The sequence below is a fragment of the Dermacentor variabilis genome, chromosome 2 (genome assembly GCF_050947875.1).
Source record: "Dermacentor variabilis isolate Ectoservices chromosome 2, ASM5094787v1, whole genome shotgun sequence".
In the NCBI taxonomy this organism is placed as follows: Eukaryota; Metazoa; Arthropoda; class Arachnida; order Ixodida; family Ixodidae; genus Dermacentor; species Dermacentor variabilis.
The window spans coordinates 164,700,384-164,719,580 of record NC_134569.1 but is presented as its reverse complement, the minus strand read 5'-3'; the positions used below and the strand labels follow the sequence as shown (position 1 = coordinate 164,719,580).

Here is a 19,197-nt window from a genome sequence, read left to right as displayed (position 1 = left end):
ACAGAGAGTTGAACGGTAATTGTCGCGCGTAAACAGGTTCATTTGCCGATTAGTACATACATGGTCTTCCAACGTACATTATTCGCGAAGGTAGGACAACGTAGCTTGCATTGCTTATATGGATCGTGAGGCATTTGTTAAAAAGAGTGCAGTACGAGAGGCCATTGCTTCGTGTCGCATTTGCTTGACGCATGCGGAAAGCCGCAATTTTGACACGTTCATGAATGCATATGTAGTGGGTAGCATATTGCAGTACATAATAAAGCAGGCACAATCTTGGACGTTATGTATGACATAAAGACATGTTACAGGCTCGTAAGTGTAATCGCCAAGCAGGTTTTATGATACATTAATTTCACTGAGTATCTTGGCAACCACACAGTACAGCACATTGAAAGAACGGAAAGCCTGGATAAAATATTTCTCATGTGCCATCTGCTTCTGGAACTTCTGTATAGAAGCAGCTCACGTTGAACAGTCAATACAACTTTTTTTGAGATGCTGCCGTTTTGTGTGCATGATGGTGTTCGTGTGAAAGAACAGGTGATCGCTCTAGTCTCAAGCATATTGCATCAACTGCTTCCATAACATCAAGAGGAGGACAAAGCACACAGTACCGCAAGATAGTAATAATAATTTCTACACCACATTTTACTACTGCGAAAAAAGTGTGGTATTGCACATTTTTCTTTTTTTTTTTTTTGAGCAGATCAGAATGCATTATCTGCCATTACATTGCTAGTGATTTTTTTTTTACTCTTTTGCTTCTGTAGAAATCGAGTCGCCAGCTGCAGAGCTGCTCTGCGGCATCTATACTGTCGAGTCGCACTCTCCAGTATACGAATGCCCTATGCCGAATTCCCCTGCACCTCCGGACGCCAGGCCAGTGGAGGATGCCTCGGATGACGGCAATATCGGAACACCTGAGCAGCAACCTCAACGCAAGCGACAGTGCGTTCCAGGAACTGCACGAGGTGATGACAATCATTTACCCTGTTATTACTCATCAGAGTATATCAATAGTGCTACATGCATTTTTTTCCACATATGGCATGGTTTCTTATGCATCATTCTTTTTAAGGTATCTTCAGTCAGAGAATGGTCATACTGTATTTTTTTACTGTTAATGTAGTGCATTGCCTCTTCATATGGAACATGGGGAGTTTCACCACAGAAAGGGCCAGCTATCCCAGAATTGTAGCTAAGGAAAGAAAAAAGGTAATCAAATAGCAAAACACTGCCAAAGTCTACAAGGTTATAAAAGTACGAGAACACAGGCATAAACAGGCCATGGGATCATAGGAGTATACAAGGTTATAAAAGTATGAGAACATAGTCATAAACAGGCCATGGGATCATAGGAGAATTTATAATGTAAAGTACTATTTAAGAGAAGCTTGTCAAGCCACTGCCTACGAAAAAATCCTATAGAGGCTTGAGAGATGTTCAGGTACCTGTGAAAGACTTCCGACTACTGCGCTGCATTGTCAGTTTTCTCACATCTTTGAAGAAACTTGTTTCTCATTGGATGATTGAGAGGTACAGGAGGATGAGTGAGAGGAAGAATATGAGAGGTACATGAACAGACCTCCACACGAGATAGAAGACTGGCCAACATGAACTGCTTTCTGCGACATATGGCACAGGAGAGCAATAGCCATCAGTGAGGTTCCCGTTGGCTTGCCGTTTTAAAAGAGCTACCACAAGCGAACTTGAAAAACGTGTTCCAAAGCTTATTTTTGCATATACATTGTTTTGTTGGTGTTCACATGACAGAATGTTGTTGTCTGGGCAAGTCAGCGGCGCTAAATGAAGTTGCCAGTCGCTGCATAGGTAAATGCGTCGCTAAAGAAATGAAAAGGTTGTTAAATATGCTCACTCTGAAAATGTGTTACTTGATTTATTTGTCGTTATAATTAACAAAAAAAAGAAACTGCTCTTAAGGGCAGGTTTCCTTCAATGCCGATTGTAACTCGTCTTTGGCAGTGGGAGCAGCACAACATCGAGCTGAACGAGTTTGACTTGTCATTAGCGATATTGATACAACCTCCCATGACGAGTACAGCCTGGGATTAGGGGTTAAGGAGTTAATATAGTTAATATAAAGAGTTACAGAGTTAATATAATATCCGTATAGTTTTGCCCATCTTCATACTGCTTAGAACCTCAGCAACAGTTTTCAGTTTTCTTTTGCCGCCTCCACAGGAATCCGAGCATTACAAGAGCTTGGATTGGAGCTCCTGGCCAGACGGGAGGAGCACGAGTTTTCTGTCCGCAAAGAAGAACTGGCCCTGGCACAGCGTAGGCTAGAGTATGACGAAAGGAAGCTCGCTTTCGAAGAAGAAAAGCACAGGTACATGTGGTATATATTGCACAGGTATCTTCATCTGGAGTAGTGATGAATAACCTAGGTTGGTTGTCCATCTCCTCCCTCTCTGCATTCCTTTTGGTGCCCATTACGCTAGACTAGAGATGAGGTCACAAGACCCTTGCGAGACGAAACTGGGAAAAGCGGCAGGAGAAGATGAAATAACACTCTACTTAATCAAAGATGGAGGAGACGTAATGCTTGAAAAAATGGCGGCTCTCTATATGAAATGTTTATCTACTGGAAGTGTCCCAGAAAACTGGAATAATGCAAACATTATATTAATCCACAAAAAGGGAAAGGTTAAAGATGTGAAAAATTATAGGCCCATTAGCTTACTCCCAGTATTGTATAAAATGTTTACCAAAATAATCTCCAACAGAATAAAGGCCACACTGGACTTTAGTCAACCAAGGGAACAGGCGGGCTTAAGGAAGGGATTCTCTACAATGGATAACATCCATGTCATTAATAATGTTATCGAGAAATCTGCAGTGTGCAATAAGCCCCTCTATATGGCTTTCATAGATTACAAAAAAGCATAGATTCAGTAGAAATACCAGTAGTCTTAGAGGCATTGCATAATCAAGGAGTACAGACGGCTCACATAAATACCATGCAAAATATCTACAGAGAGTCCACGGCCACCTTAATTCGACAGAAGTAAGAAGATACCAACAAAAACACTGTGGTGTAAAGGTTATGAACAGGGATAAGTGCCCCAGAGAGACTGGCCAACGTTTCGATAAGTGGACCTATCTTCGTCAAAGGTGGCCTCGTCATCCTCGGCGTGTTAGTTTTGAAGGGTTACTAGAGTGACGTCACGTGCGGTTGTTGTAGGTGGTAGCTGGCTGGCTGGTGCCACAAAAACATGCAGCCAACGACACCCTGAATCTCCCTAACCTCTTGCTTCCCCAATGCACTCCCATGCCTTTCTTGCTCCATTTCCCTCTTGGTGTCGGTTTTTTCTTTCTTTTTTTTTTCTCCCCGCCTTCCGACTCTCTCACTGTAGTCCGCTCGTCTTAGAAACCACGTTTACAGATGTCAAGTGACAACGCTCATTCGATTTGAAGTCTCCCTTTACAACCAGCCACCACCGACAACAACCGCTTGTGATGTCACTCTACTAACAGTTTAAAACTAACACGCCGAGGATGACGAGGCTGCCTTTGATGGAGATGGGTCCACCTATCGAAACGTTGGCCAGCCTTTCTGAGGCACTTATCCCTGTTCATAACCTTTATACCACACTGTGCTATTCCATCAGTCAGTCCCGTTGATTATAAAGAAAAAGAGTCAGACAAGGAGACACAATATCTCCAAGGCTATTCACTGCGTGCTTGGAAGAAGTATTCAAGCTATTAAACTGGGAAGGCTTAGGAGTAAGGATCGACGGCAAATATCTCTGCAACCTTCGGTTTGTCGAAGGCACTGTTCTATCCAGCTACAATTCAGACGAGTTACAACAAATTATTGGGGGCCTTAACAGAGAGAGAGTAAGAATGGGGCCGAAGATTAATAAGCAGAAGACAAAGATAATGATGAGTAACCGGGCAAGGGAGCAAGTGTTCAGGATTGCCAGTCAGCCTCTAGAGTCCGTGAAGGCATACATTTACCTAGATCAACTAATCACAGGGAACCCTGACCATGAGAAATAAGTTCGCAGAACAAAAATGGGCTGGATCACGTAGGGTAGACATCATGAGCTCCTGACTGAAAGCTTACCGTTATCATTGAAAAGAAAGGTATGCAATCAGTGAATTTTACCGGTGCTGACATATGGGGCAGAGACTTGGGGACTGACAAAGTAACTTGAGAACAAGTTAAGGACTGCACAGAGAGCGATGGAACGAAGAATGCTAAGCATAACTTTAACCGACAGAAAGAGCGGTTTGGATCAGAGAGCAAATGGGTGTAGACGATATTCCATTTGACATTAAGAGAAAAAAAATGGCGCTTGGCAGGTCATGTAATGCGAAGATTAGATAACCGTTGGACCATTAGGGTGACAGAATGGGTACAAAGAGAAGGGAAGCGCATTGGAAGCGGCAGAAAACTAGATGGTGCGACAAAATTAGGAGCTTTGCGGGTGCTATTTGGAATCTGTTGGCGCAGGACAGAGGTAATTGGAGATCGCAGGGAGAAGTCTTTGTCCTGCAGTGGACATGAAATAGGCTGATGATGATGATGACACCATGACTTCTGTCTTCATTCATTGTATGTTTCTATGTACAGATGTGGCCAAAAAAATGTCTATCCCTTTGGATACCCATATTCTTCTCATTGTGTACGGTATGTACAACTGCAGTACCTTATTTTCCTAAGCATGGGAATGCAACCTTTCGGTGGTGGTGCACTGTCATGTTCAAGAGTGGGCATACTCTTGCACAAGCCCATTTTGCATATCCTGACACACAGGAATGTATATATTAGGATACGTGGAATATGACAGCAGAGAGCATGTTTGCCAGACAACCTAATTCTAAGATGTGTAGCAATATGCGCACACAATCTAGAGCATTGAAACTCGGCCATGAAGACCAGGCCACACATGTACACAGTGCAGGACAGCTTGTGCACGTTGAAGCGTTGATCTCTTCCACTCAAATATTGGCACAAGGGCTGCCTCGCGTCGCTGCGCAGCTACGGTGTGGAGCAGTCAATTCTCAGTGAAGCTGATTTATGTGGAGCAAGAAACTGATTCTTTTGTGTGCTCATTAACAACTTGAATAGTAAAAATTATGTTTACAGATATTCAAGCATTTCGAAGCACTGTCAGTAGGTCCGTTTGATTCGCCTGCACTACCTGAACTAGTTACGAGGTGCTGCATCCTAACATTCACTTGAGCTGTACAGCAATGTTGCAGGATTGGTTCAACATTTTCCTGCACCCTCTTATGTTGATGCCAACTTGGTGAAGGTGTGCAAGTGGGTCACAGTAGTGCAGGACAGAGGTGCAAGTACTGTTAGAGCCCTGCTTACTTGCGTCTGATGCAACTATGCGAATGTGGCGTGTATTTACCCTGAAAAGCCGATCATAACAGCAGACCGTCAAACTTATGCACTGTGCACATTAGTTAGCCAAAACATAAGGCCTGCAACAAGTCTTTGCTGTCCGAGTGTTGTGTTGTTCGTAAACTGCCGTGAACTGGTTCGGAATGGTGCAGGCGAATCGAATGGACCTAATAGCTCAATTAGCAACACTGTCTGGCAAGGCATCTATGCGTGAGCGCCATCAGCCTGTTTGAAAAATGCAACCCATTCATCCTTCAAAAATTCACACCTTTACAGGTATGAAGTGCAGCGTCGAGCTGAAGAAAGAGAGCAGCTTTTGAAACGACTGGAAAACCTCGAGAGACGTGTCGATAAAGAAAATCGCCCGAGCCTGTGATATAAGTTTGTTCAGCTTTGAGCACAATAAATTGTTTTACAATATAAAGTACACAGAGTCCATGTGTTGTGACCTTTGGGTCATATAATTCACTTTTATTTTTGCTTCCTTGTGAACAAAGTGTGGCGACTTCTACACAGCAACCCGGTACACATTCATTGTCATACAGTGCACTACTCAAACTGTAATGTTTCTTAAAAGGACCTTAGACCACTCTTAACATTTCAAGTGCACATTGTACACAGGATACTGTGCCAAAAATTTTTTATGAACACAGCAGCAATACACTTTGCTGTTGTTGATACACTGTTGAACAACAAATTTTTGAGGTAACATGGGTTTAGGGGCTCTTTAAGGCATGACGCCAAGTTCGATACTGGATTTCTTACAAAAGTATCACTTTTTATTATTTGCTTAGACGTGTTTGCTCTAGTGACACTCAGTCACTTCAACAATGGCAGTACAGGCACACGAGATATGATGTGTAAGCAACGAACACTGCGCCTTCACTACAAGACCCTGTTTTTCTAAGAAATCGAGGTGCCTGGAAGACATTGAGGAGATAGTCCCACAAGCGGCGGGCTGCATGCCTGCAGCCTCGCCGCCACCCCTGGTTCGACCCCCTTTCGCTGACTGCAGGCATCTCCCTCCGCCTCGAGTCCCGCGTTTTACGACCCTGGCGGTGTACAGTAGCCTGTGTCGGAGAGAGTAAAGTTGCATTTCAAAGAGAAAGGTTGTGTGTCTGCTTGCTCCCCCAAGTTCGCGAGGCGCCCTTGTTGCGTGGGAGCCGCTTGGGGCAAGTCTACGCGTGAGCCTTACTTTGCGTCGCGTTTTCTGGCCCACAGTGGCATATTCGCGGGCCACTGTCGGCCTGAGCTAGTATTTTAGCCAAGTGCGCGGTTAGCTAGCTGAGTCCGCGTTAGAGAACCCCTTTTTGTTTACAGATGACACAAGTTGGATTGGAATGTGGCCTTCGCACAATTAAAAAATTATCTCGCAAAGCATTTGCCAAAGTCCTTCTCTGACTGCACTAGTGCTGCACAAGGTAGAAAAAGAAAAGGTGCACACAAGAAGACAAGAACAAAAGTTTGGAGGGGACAAACTAAAAATCTGTGCAAAACGAACCCTTGAAACACTTTCGTGCATAAAGCTGATGTTTAAAATCCCTTTTTTGTTCCTTTAACCATTTTTTTGCAATTCTATCATACATCAACAAGCACAAATTTTTCGAGGAAACACGTTCTAGTGACATACATTCATTTTTTACATGGTTGAGCAATGAACAACAAAAGTAGTAAGCTTTTCTATAGCAAAGCATAGTCTGTGTTTCAGTTCTGAAACCGAAGCCCCGATAAAACACCATCTCCCTCTTTTTTGAAAGTAAGTGAGGGGAAGGAACATCATTATACATTCGTTAATGGTGTACATTATACAATGCCAAAGTAACTCCCAACTCTCCCCCCTTGCAGAACAAAAAGAAAAGGAGAAATGTGACAAAATAGAGCACTCATTTTTTTTTCAAAGCAAATACAAACACGCAAAACGGGAAAATTATGTTGCAACTTGACACAGAGACAAGCAGAACACAGGACGAGCGCTCAGCGCTCATCCCGTGTTTTGCTTGTCTCTGTGTCATATTTTGTTGCGCTATGTATCCCAGTCTGAATATAACTGGTGCCTGAATGTAATCCTCAGATCCTCGGCAGTCGACGCTGCTAGCAGAGCATTTTGACTGGGCACGTCAGTCAGAATTCGAGCACGTACCCCATCATCTCACCTTTCGGCTAGGTGATTTCACCGCAAATTCAGGTAAATTTCCAAGGCCGGTGGCTCAAGACCAAAGTAAGTGGACACCTGTGAGCCATAGACGCAGGTGTGACAGTTGGCCAGAAGAGCACTTACTTTGTACATTTGCGGCAAATTCTGGCGGTACAGTTTTTGATTTTTGCGAAAGTCAACAAATGCAAATAAGCCTGCAATCTTGCCAAAACCCCATTCAACAGCTTGGCGCACTTTGCTCATTTCCTTGTTGAACAGCAACTGGTGCCCACTAGAAGATGTTCCGCTGTAGGGCTTCAGCAACAGTGGCCTCAGAGGATATGCAGGATCACCATAGATGCAATAGCTGTGGCCCTGGACAAGCTTTTCTAGTTTTTCATAGGTCTTACTTATCCGGAGTACACCTGCAAGATCACAAAGTGGTTTTTGCACTCAGAATATGATGCAATCTCCCAAAACCGCTGCAACCAAGACAAAATAGGCAATAGTAGACTGTTTTATCAGTTGCATCACCTACCTTTATATGTTGCATGTTATTATCTGTGCCGTCTCAAAGTACACAAGGTAAACCAACCTACAGGTCTATCCCTATTCAGCCAAGTTTCTCTGCACATAGGTCCCTATACTCTGCAGTACAGCTGTGCCGCCTGCAATTGGGTCCTCGATTGCATGGGGTGCAAGGCAAGGTGCTGACATGGTGCAGTGCACCCTTGAACCTTGCAGCGTGTGCAACGCGGCAGACAACCTGCACTGCTTGCACCTTTTCAGAATTTTGTTTAACAAAACTAATTACTCCTCACAAATGTGACAGTCGCACACCCTGTAGAATGTATTTGCTTTGAATTTACGATTACTGATAAGCAAGATTGAAATAAAAAAGTTAACCATAGAATGTTCTCAGGAGTCGTCGCAGGTCTTAATAAAAATTTTTATTTTCATATTGCTTCAGTCGTTAGGAAATAAACTGGTTTTCTCATGAGAGCCCTAATTAAATTTCGTTCAGTATTCAGCATTGCTACAATTTTCTCATTTTATCACACATTCATTCATACACACTCATTGTATAGCTGCATTTGCCTTATCAAATAACATTGCCCTGCCACAAGTTGCTACAAATTATGAAAAATTATTTGTTTCAGTGCCCTTTCCTTGTAAACAGTTTAGAGTTATATTTTAAAATGTTGCTGTACAGTAGTTTGATATTTCTTGAAAACGTACTTGTTTTTGTCTGCCTACTTAGCATAATTATTACCTTCTTGAAATACATGTGTTACAAACATATGAGCCTTGAAAGCTGTTGAATTTTAGCTCAAGGTAATCCAGGACATTCTCATTCCTGGCACGAGAAAAATATTTTACAGAAACTTTTTCAGAAAGAGCAATACAAGGTTTTTCAAGGCTGCACGACAAGTTGATGTTCTTGCTTATGTACTTTACCACACGTATTATTTTGCTAACCTTCGTTAGTTGCTGCTTACTGAAAATGTACCGTCCTTGATCTACATATTGTGAATGCATTTATGCCAATGAGCATGTAACTGAACATGACGGCTGCGTCGATCACATCTAGTAACAACTTGCGAATATGAACTCTCGTCTCTGTTGGATCAACTCACCTGCATCATGTCGGCTGCCGAAGTACAGTCCATTTAATTGGCAGATTATGCCGTTTGGACACATGATCGACTGGTATTTTACAGCATGGGTGCGCTTGTGCCCGGAAAAAAACATCTTCTGATTTGTCGACGGGCGGCAGATAGCCCTCGAGGTGCTGTCGATGAAGCCCCAACAGTTATCCAGGGGTGCACCTTTGGAATGCACGGCCTGCAAAGTTTAGGTGTGAAAAAAATATAAATAAATAATGACGGGCACGAACCAAAATGTCTGATACCAACCTGTGAAAATTCCTCCAAGGTAGGGATGTCAAGCCAGGAGTGACTGTTCACGTCCTTCAAAAGGTGTTTGAAGTTACTTTCGATGTGCGAAAGAACGATATTTGTCACTGATGATATAACTGAATAATGTCTCCCAAAAAGGTGCTCCACATCGCACAGCCTGTTGGGGTACGAGAGCCCGCGTAGCGTAATATACAAACTCTCCTCTCCTGGCACAGTCACTCGTTGAGCTGTTGTGATGACAGCTGGCATCCTTAAGGCATTATGAAGCCTTGATATATCATTTTTTTCAAACTGGAAATACGACCTGAAAACACCAGCGTCCATGGTATCCATGTTCAGAAGTCCGTTGGCCGAAAGCGGGTCTCTTCGTGTGCTACCAAAAACTTCACACAGCAAAATGTCTTCTAGTTCCTTCCATTTCAATTGATTGAGTAGCACCGGGTCTTGCAAGATGCTCTGCCGTGTTGTCATGTCTTGCAGTGCTCTAGCAGTGCAATACACCGAAACTCTGGGAGAACAGCGGACGTGTCAGAGCATAGCCTCCTATATTATAGGAGGCTATGGTTTTAGCAGAACGTATTTGACGGTCCGCTCCGCTCTCCCGTTCCCGCTCACAGTTAGCGGAGCGCCCGGCTGCGTCTGAAAGGCATGTATGGGCATGTGCTCGCCTGACGCGCCACCTTGCCGGAGAAAGTAAAACCGCTATAAACATAATACTCAAGTTGTAAGAATTGCCGCAATAAAATAATATATTTGGAATTACCCAAATGTCTGAAGGCATTTCACGCAATACATTGCATTTTCATTTCTTTATATATATATATATATATATATATATATATATATATATATAGATAATCCTTACATTAACAAAGCCGTTACACTGTTGTAGCCAAGGCAAGGTCTTTTGCTCTTTCAGTACACCTAAAACGTGGTCACATGGTCCGCATAAACAAACGTGCACACAAGTGACAAACGTGTTCATCTCTGTTCACCTCTGACCATAGCCTCATAAATATAGGAGGCTATGCTAAAACAGTCTGATGTCTCCACCCTGAACGGAGCGGCGGGCGAGGAGGACATCGAGGAACCCTAGTGTGCCGCTGCTCCGGCTCCCGCTGTGTGGACTGCGTGGAGTATACCACTTTTTTCGGCGCCTGTACAGTTACACCAAAACAAAAATTTAGGTGCTGCTTAACACTACGCTAAACATTTGCAAATTGTGACTAAATGCGTACCCGAGTGACGGAACAGCAGCAGAATTAAGTAATTTCGGTAGTTGGTACATCCTTTTTCTATATCTGGGGTCTCATGCGCCTCCGCTCTCGACTGTGCCTTAAGAAAACTACCTTCTGCCCCATAAATAACAAAAACATGGCTCCGAACAAGATCGTACGTACCGGTCGTCGGCTCATCGTACGGGTAGCTGCAGCACGTTTGGTCGAGGGTGTCCTCATTGGAAAAATTGCATGTCTCATGGGAGTGGCAATCCGCGGTTGATGCCGTAGGAGTTGCAGGAATTGCAGTTGCTGCGTTTCCACCAGGCTGTGACACGAGGGGCGGTCGCGAGTTCATTCGCCATTTCGTCGACCGCGGCATACTGAATTCTGCGTCAGGCTCGAGGTACAGCTTCCGTATTTTCGACAGAACGGCAGACGTATTACTACTAGCACATTGCTGAGTGGCGATTGCAGCGCTGATGTAGCACACGAGCAGAAGCGAAACAAATCTTAATCACCTGCAATTTTTTGTGTGTGTCGGCGGCTAGCTGGAGACGGGCGTTCATAACGGCAGTACTGTGCGATGCATTTTTGGTTGCTCTCTGCAGATCCCGACGAAAGTGCCGGTTCTTTTTTAAGCAGTGGGCGATACAGCAGGAGCTGCTAGCAGCGTGGTGCGGCTTCGGAAAGAATTCACACTGCGCTAAGTGCACGTCAACCTTTTTTGTCCATGCGCGCCATAATGCGCGCCAAGCTCGTCCTCGCTCTCGTGTTTCCAGCGGCGGCTTCGCTTGTGCCAAACATGTGCTGTTTATGGCGGAGCAGTTTTATGATGCGACTAAAATAATTTGCTGCAGTCAAATTATTATTTACTTTTGCGTTTTTGTTTAGACATGTTTTTTTTTTACATTTTAACATAAGGAATTATTGGCGGTGAAAGTCGCTCTTGAAACGACAGATCTGAAACTGCGCATGCTGCGCATTGGCTTTGTGGCACCAATTTAGGGACCACACAATTAGTTCCTGGATGTTCAGTACTTTCGGAATTGAGATGTGCGGTGGATGTGGCATTTTTTTTTTTTTTGTATGGTGCGGCTTTGTAGCTTTTCTTTTTTTTTTTTTCGTATGGCTGCTAGCAAGGTCGTGTACGCTTATGTGAAGTTCTCAGACAACGAGCGGCACATCGTTCCAGTTGAAGACATTTCTTGCTTTCACCCATCTCCGGTTAAGGCCTTCACGCCGGGGAAGCTATATCACGTCAAGTGGACGGACAACGTTCAGGAAGGATATTTTGGGCCGGGCCCAAATTTTGAAACTGTTTGGTAAGTGCGATTGAGATAACGTTACATAACATATCCTAGCTGCTTTTCAAGTTTTCTCGTTGCTAGCATGTATAATTTATCGGTCCTTGTAATGGGCCTCGCTCTCGTGCGTAGCGCTATCGCAGGCACCGCGGTCCCGAGTTTCCATGTTTTGGACCATGGATTGTGAATGTGAACTGCGCTCAAATACCTTTTGCCGCCGACAGATTAACGTTCTGCTAGCTTTATGTGCGCCTATCAGCAGGCATTGTCTCCGGCAGTGCACGTGCTCCATATAATGTTTTGATATTTTAAACTGTGAATGGCGAAGTCGCTCTTGTGCGCACTTGGGCTTTATTATTTTCTGCATATTGTTGCAGATTGTCACTTCTAAAGTAGAGACGGCCAAGTTGTGGTTCTTCACAAAACCGGAAGACCGCGCTCGGCCGCGGCTTCTGCATGCGTCTTTTGCAACACAACAGTGTTTTATCTTTGACTCCATCCATTTTTTTGTCAAATCTGCTTTCTGTGCTTTTGCTGCTAGGCTTGCACGGGGCTGCGCAGGTTATCGCTGTTGCTGCCTGGTGTTGCTATTTTTGTTGCTGTCTTTGTTACAAAGCTTCTCGATCGTAAATTTTCCAGAAAGCCGCGAAAAAGCAGAGAACGCCGTGAAGAAGCCTTTGTTTACAATGTTCAGATGCTATCTAGATTTTTAAAAATTCAAATTCTTTATTTTCTGCCTTGTACAAATACACACAGCGGAGGCGCAGAAAAAGCTGTCAGAAACAGCTCGACAAAGCCGCAGCCCCCTTTTTGGCAGTGGCTTCAGAGCAAGGCTCTTATAATAAAGGCAATTGCAGTCTAATAACACTTATACATAATGAACAAATACAAACGAAAACATTACAATATTTAGACAATATTCACCACAAAGAAAAACAGAACCTACATGGTAACATACATAGTATGCAAAGCACTTTTTGACGCACTGAAAAGATCAAAATTATTATGTACATAAGCATTTAAGAGGGAAGGAAGAGTGAATTGCAGGCGTTCTCTACCGGAATTTATTCGAGGGGTTGGCACTAACCAATTCTGCGTATGTCTTGTCTTGTAGGTCGCTTCTCGGGTATGTAAATCAGCAAGGTAACGTATGTGCTTTACGTTTCTCCGTGTTTCCAGTTTAAAACGAACACGTTGGTTGATAAATGGTTGATAAATGATAAATGGAACGAATGGTTGATAAATCTATTTGTGTTGCCTTTTCTAGGCATTACCTTAACTTTTCCTATTTCATGCCTTCTGCCACTGTCTCCTTAACCAATTGCTCAATTGTAGCTCTTACTAGATTGTTGACATCGTTTTTATTTTTACATTGATTGGTAGCAGTCCATTAAGTTCTGTTCTAGTCATTACTTTACCTTTCCTTGTAGTGTAGTTCTAACTGGACTGTCTACCCTTTCTTAATTTTGGAGCGGTTGGCAGCACTCTTTGTTGTGCTCATTGATTACGAGGGTTGCAATGTGGGCTTGTTGGTAATGCATCTGCTAGGGGAGTACGGTAGCGCGATTAAAAGACGGACAAAAGCGATACATTTTGTGATATAAGGCATGCGCAAAAATTTCAGTTTTTTTCAGAGAGAGCCAACGATGGTTTGCTGATACATGAATCCCCTAGGGCATCAATCTGCCCGGCTTCTATTATAAGTCTAGTGAGTTCGCACTTATTTCTACCGGTGATTGTTGATTCGAAGAGAGGGGAGCACTTATGTTGCTTACAGTGTAGGGAGAGAAACCCATCTGATACAAGTTTGTCGACATTACTTTTGTGTTCACGCAGCCTATCATTAATGCATCTGCCCGACTGTCCGACGTAATACTTCCCTTTGTTCTGTTTCTTACGGGCGATCCCACATACGTCGTTCCACCACGGGACACGTCGTCTGCATGCCAAGCCACTTACTTCAGATATGCATTTAGATGCGGCATCTATAATGAAGGCTGTAAAATACTGCACGGCAGCATGAATTTCTAAAGAAGACATTTCATTCCATGAGATACTAGTGAGATTTCGAAATTTCTCCCAGTCGGCTGTATCAGCCTTCCACCTAGGAGCCTGTGGGGGGTATTCGTTTTCTTTTAATGTTCTTAGCAGTATGAGGAAGTGGTCGCTCCCGTAAGGATTGCTGGTAACTACCCATTCAAGTTCAGGCAGTATAGACGGCGAAACTATGCTGAGGTCAATTGAAGAAAATGTTCTGTTTGCAAGAGGATATGTGGGTTCCTTCTTATTCAGAACACAAGCACCAGAAGAGAAAAGGAACTGTTCAACAAGACGACCTCGCGCATCTATTCGAGAGTCGCCCCACAGGCAGTTGTGTGCATTGAAATCCCCAAGAACAACATAAGGTTCTGGCAATTCATCTATGAAGGACTGAAATTCATGTTTGCTTAGTTTGTAGTGTGCGGGTATATAAAGCGAGCAAATAGTGATAAGTTTGTTTAGTAGAACAACACAAACCGCCACTGCTTCGAGGGCGGTTCGTAGTTGTAAACGTTGACACGCTATGCTTTTTTTAATTACAATTGCAACACCGCCCGATGATGCGATTTCATCATTGCGATCTTTGTGAAAAGTAACATGCTGTCGGAGAAAGTTTTATGTTGTGATTTTAGGTGTGTTTCCTGTAGACAAAGCACTTTTGATTGTGTTTGTGGATAGTCTGATTGATTGATGTTTAATGGCGCAAGGGCCAGGTGTGGCCAAAGAGCGCCATGCTAATGTTAATGAGTTCGCAGTGGACTGATGGGTTCTGTGATCTTAATGTGCCGTGGCTGTAAAGGGGCCTAAAAGAGTTTATGCAAATTCCATAAAATGTACGAGTAACAAAATTATGGGAATGACTATTGACGTGTACTATGAACATTAGAATGCACTGATAAAGAATGATGCAATATATAGAATACGTGAGATGCTAAAATTGTCTAGACCACTTCTGCCTCACTAGAGGTCTTCAAAGCCAAGGACCTAGGGGCATGTGCTGTACAAAGAAAACTATCGTAGAGGTATCCTCTGGAAAGAGGATGCACTACGGAATGAATGGGCTTGTCACGTGTAGCACATCTTTCAAGTAAGCGAGGACTGCTTTGGTCTTAAAAAGCGGTTCTACACCAAGAAACATGGCCGGATGCAGAGGGACATGATGGCTGTATGCAAACGGGAAATGTTTCCTCCCGTCTTTTTCGGCTTCCCGGCACTCCAGGAAGACGTGGAGGACGGAAAGCCTGTCGCCGCATCTACCACAGGTTTGAGGGTCGTTACCGGTCAGGAGAAAGTTATGGGTGCCGAATGTGTGTCCTATTCTTAGTCTAGTGAACAGGACGTCTGTTCTTCGTGTTTTCGTTGTTGGGTGCCAGAAAACTAACTTAGGCTTAATTACGTGAAGCTTATTACTCGTTTCTGCGTCCCAGAAGCGTTGCCAGTGGCTTCGCAGTTTGTTTCTGAGAAAAGGCTTCATTTCTGTGACAGGGACTGCAGCAGAACGAATACCCTGCGATGTCATTGATTTGGCCATCTTGTCAGCAAGCACATTTCCCTCGATTCCTCTATGGCCAGGAACCCAGCATATTACTACGTCTATGTGATAAGTAGATGTTACATACTTCGATTGAAGCTCTCGAAAATGCATAGCAATCTCAAGCGCAGGAGCGTGCTTCGAGACTTCTACAAAGGATGTCAGATTCTATCACGTGCCACTCCCAGGACGGTAATAGATTAGCAGGAGCCATTAGGTGATGTTCGACTATTGGGACATCCATTTCTTCACTAAGTTCTCTTACACGCAGTGACAAAGGAAGTCTCATAAATGGTCTGTTACGGAAAAGTGTTTCACACGTCAAGTCGTTTACTGTCGTGAAACACGGATGTTCCCTATTAGAGCGCACTTTAAGAAAGTAGGTGAAGTTGATGTATGTTCTCTGATAGTGGAGTGACCACTCATTTGACTCTACGTATAGGCTTTCGACAGGGCTTGTTTAAAAGGCGCCAGTGGCCAGGCGGATACCCAGGTGGTGGACGGAGTCTAACATTTTTAGCGCGCTCGGGGCGGCCATGGCGGCCATAGTCCAGTCGTGATCGAACTAGGCTCCTATAAAGATTCAATAAAAACTTTCTGTCGCTACCCCATGTTGTGTGGGATAGGATTTTAAGTAAGTTCATTGCTTTAGGATATTTTATGTGTGGGATGAATGTAAGCCTGGAGTCAAGTATAACACCTAGGAATTTGTGTTCCTTGTTTGCGTGTATTCGTTGCCCATATATTTCAACAGTGGCATCTGCAGCAAGCCCTTTTTTCCTGGTGAAACGCAAGAACTTTTGTTGGTGTTCACTTTGAACCCGTTTTCGTCTGCCCACTCGGAAACATTGTTTAAGCACTGTTGAACCTTCCTCTCACAGACTGTTAGGTTGCAGGATTTGAAACCTACTTGTATGTCGTCTACGTAGACGGAATAAAAAAATAGATGGGGGTAATGTTTTACCAAGCGTGTTCATTTTAACTACAAAGAGCGTGCAGCTCAGTACGCCTCCCTGGGGTATCCCAGTTTCCTGTATGAATACACGCGACACCGCATTACCTATTTTCGCTCGGAATGTACAGTTGTGTAGGTAGCTTTCTATAATGTTTAACATAGTGCCGCGGATCCCCAGCGTCGATAGGTCACGCAGGATGCCGTAGCGCCAGGTTGTATCGTACGCCTTTTCCATGTCGAGAAACACGGATAAGAAGGTCTGTTTATGCACGAAGGCGTCGCGAATGTTTGCTTCCATGTGCACTAGATGGTCGGTTGTAGATCGTCCTACTCTAAAACCACACTGATATGAATCAAGAAAATTATTTAATTCAAGGAAGTGTAAAAGTCGATGGTTTATCATTTTTTCAAAAAGTTTGCATATACAACTCGTGAGTGCAATTGGGCGGTAACTTGTTACTAATGTGGGGTCTTTGCCATGTTTAAGAATGGGAACGACCAGGGCTTCCTTCCATGCAGTAGGGAGGCGTCCCGCAGCCCATATTGCATAGTAAAGTGCTAGCAGACTAATTTGAGTATCACTGGGAAGGTGTTTAATCATGTCGTACATGATCCTGCCCGGTCCAGGTGCGGAGCTCTGACATGCGATCAGGGAGGCTCTCAACTCAATGATGTTAAAAGGCGCGTTGAAGGGTCCGTTCTGTCTGCATTTCCGGTCGATAGCCTTGCGTTCTGCTACTTGTTTGTGTTTTAGAAACGCGTTGGAGTAATGGTTAGAACTGGAAACGTATTGGAAGTGTTCGCCAAGGACGTCAGCTTGGTCTTCCAATCGGTTTGCTTCACCGTTTACTAGGGGTAACGGATTAATTTCTTGCCCCTTAAGCCTTTTCAGCCCATCCCATACTTTAGTATATGAATTTATACCAGAAAGAAACCCCTGCCAGCTTGCCCTCTTTGCCAGTCGTCGTGTCCTTCTTCCGTGTGATTTAACCTGTTTAAATTTTAGAAGATTTTCCGCTGTAGGACATTCACGTAGTTTGCTCCAAGCTTTGTTTTGTCTCTTCCTCGCCTCTCTACAATCGTCATTCCACCAGGGGACCCGTCTTTTGGATGAAGTACCTCTTGTTTGAGGAATGAAGTTTTCAGCGGCGTCAATGATAAAAGCGGAGAAGTATGAAACCGCACGATCTGTAGTAAAATTATCTATAAAATCCTGTGATATGTGGGTGGATTCCCTAAAACGTTCCCAGTCAGCCGAGGCCAGTTTCCAGCGAGGGAAGTGTGGATGCAAGTCATGTTTGTTTACGAAGTTCAGCGTTACTGGGAAGTGTTCACTTCTGAATGGGTTTTTAATTACATGCCATTCTAAATCAGGAAAGATGGAAGCGGATCCGATCGCCAGGTCTATTGATGAGTACGAGTTATGATGTGGATTATAATACGTTGCTTCTGTCTTATTGAAGAGACAGGAACTGGTGGTTAAAAGGAAATTTTCAATGAGTCGACCTCGCCTCACATCGCGAGTCTCCCCACATTGTGTTATGAGCGTTAAAATTCCCCACGATTATATAGGGCTCGGGAAACTGGTCAATGAGGTTATAAAACTGTTTTTTTGAGACGCTGGTTCGGCGGTATATAAATCGAGCACACAGTACTATTTTATTAAAAAGAATGGCCCGAACTGACAGTGCCTCAAGGGGCGTGTTAAGGGCGATGGGCCGGCAAGCTACCGCCTTGTCGGCAATTATTGCTACACCACCGGAGGCATTAGCCTCCTCACGGTCTTTGTGGAAGATGGTGTAGTTTCGAAGAAAATTTCTATTGGTTGGTTTGAGATGTGTCTCTTGAACTCACAGCAGCTTCGGATTATGCTTGTGTATTATTTCTCTAATGCCGTCGATGTTATGTAGAAGTCCTCGTACATTCCACTGTAGTATTTGTGTTTCCATTTTGATAAATATATTTGATTGGTGTGTGTTTAAGAAACAGATTAGTTGACAGGCGCTTTAAAGGCGCCGTGACGGGAGTTTTATCTCTTTTGGAGAGATCGAAGTGCCTCGCCGCTCCTTAGGCGCTGGTGGCGCCGTCTGGCTTGTGGTTGTGTCTAGGCCCTAGTTGTGTCCATCGCCTCTTGCGAGGCGCTGGACACGTGCTCTTCCGAGCGCTTTGTTTGGCGTGAAGGCCCCAGCACGTTGGATGAGGCATTTGGGGGCACCTGCACGGAGGTAGATGGCGCCGTCTGCTGGGTTGGCGTAGAGTTGCTGTATATGCTACCGTAGGTAGCAGAGTTGCGCGTAGGTCCGCCATCTTGCCTGAGAAGCAACCAAGTCTATGCGGCGAAGCCGCGCTCCGTTTTTGCAGGCGACATGCCTAGCGTATCGTCGATCGACCGTGGGCGCTTTTGCACCGCTGTGCACCGCTTTTCCGCCTAATCGCAAACAAAGCGCATCGAAACAGCTGACTGGATTAGATTGTGAAGAAAAAGGCGCTGCCCTTTTTTAGCGCGGGGCGTAAGATGCAGCGCGTATATCAGTTTTTTTTTTTTTTTGAGTTGCATTCACCTGTGCACTTTCTCCGCCCTAATAACGTATGGGCACTCGCGTATCTAGAATAGATTGTGTATTCTATATACGCCGATCAGATGCAGCATTCGTGAACCGCGACGGTAACGATTAGATCGCACCGAATAAACTTAGGGAATATGGTGATGT

General features: G+C 44.1%; 1 protein-coding gene across 1 annotated transcript; it reads right to left on the bottom strand.

Annotated features, from left to right (window-relative positions):
• Positions 1 to 7,553: 7,553 nt before the first annotated feature.
• LOC142570534 (uncharacterized) lies at positions 7,554 to 9,907 on the bottom strand. Its single transcript, XM_075678907.1, has 3 exons — positions 9,434 to 9,907; positions 9,155 to 9,362; positions 7,554 to 7,942 (listed from the first exon to the last, which is right to left on the bottom strand). Exons 1-3 carry the CDS (start codon positions 9,905 to 9,907, stop codon positions 7,554 to 7,556), a joined length of 1,071 nt encoding a protein of 356 aa, XP_075535022.1.
• Between the last annotated feature and the right edge of the window lie 9,290 nt (positions 9,908 to 19,197).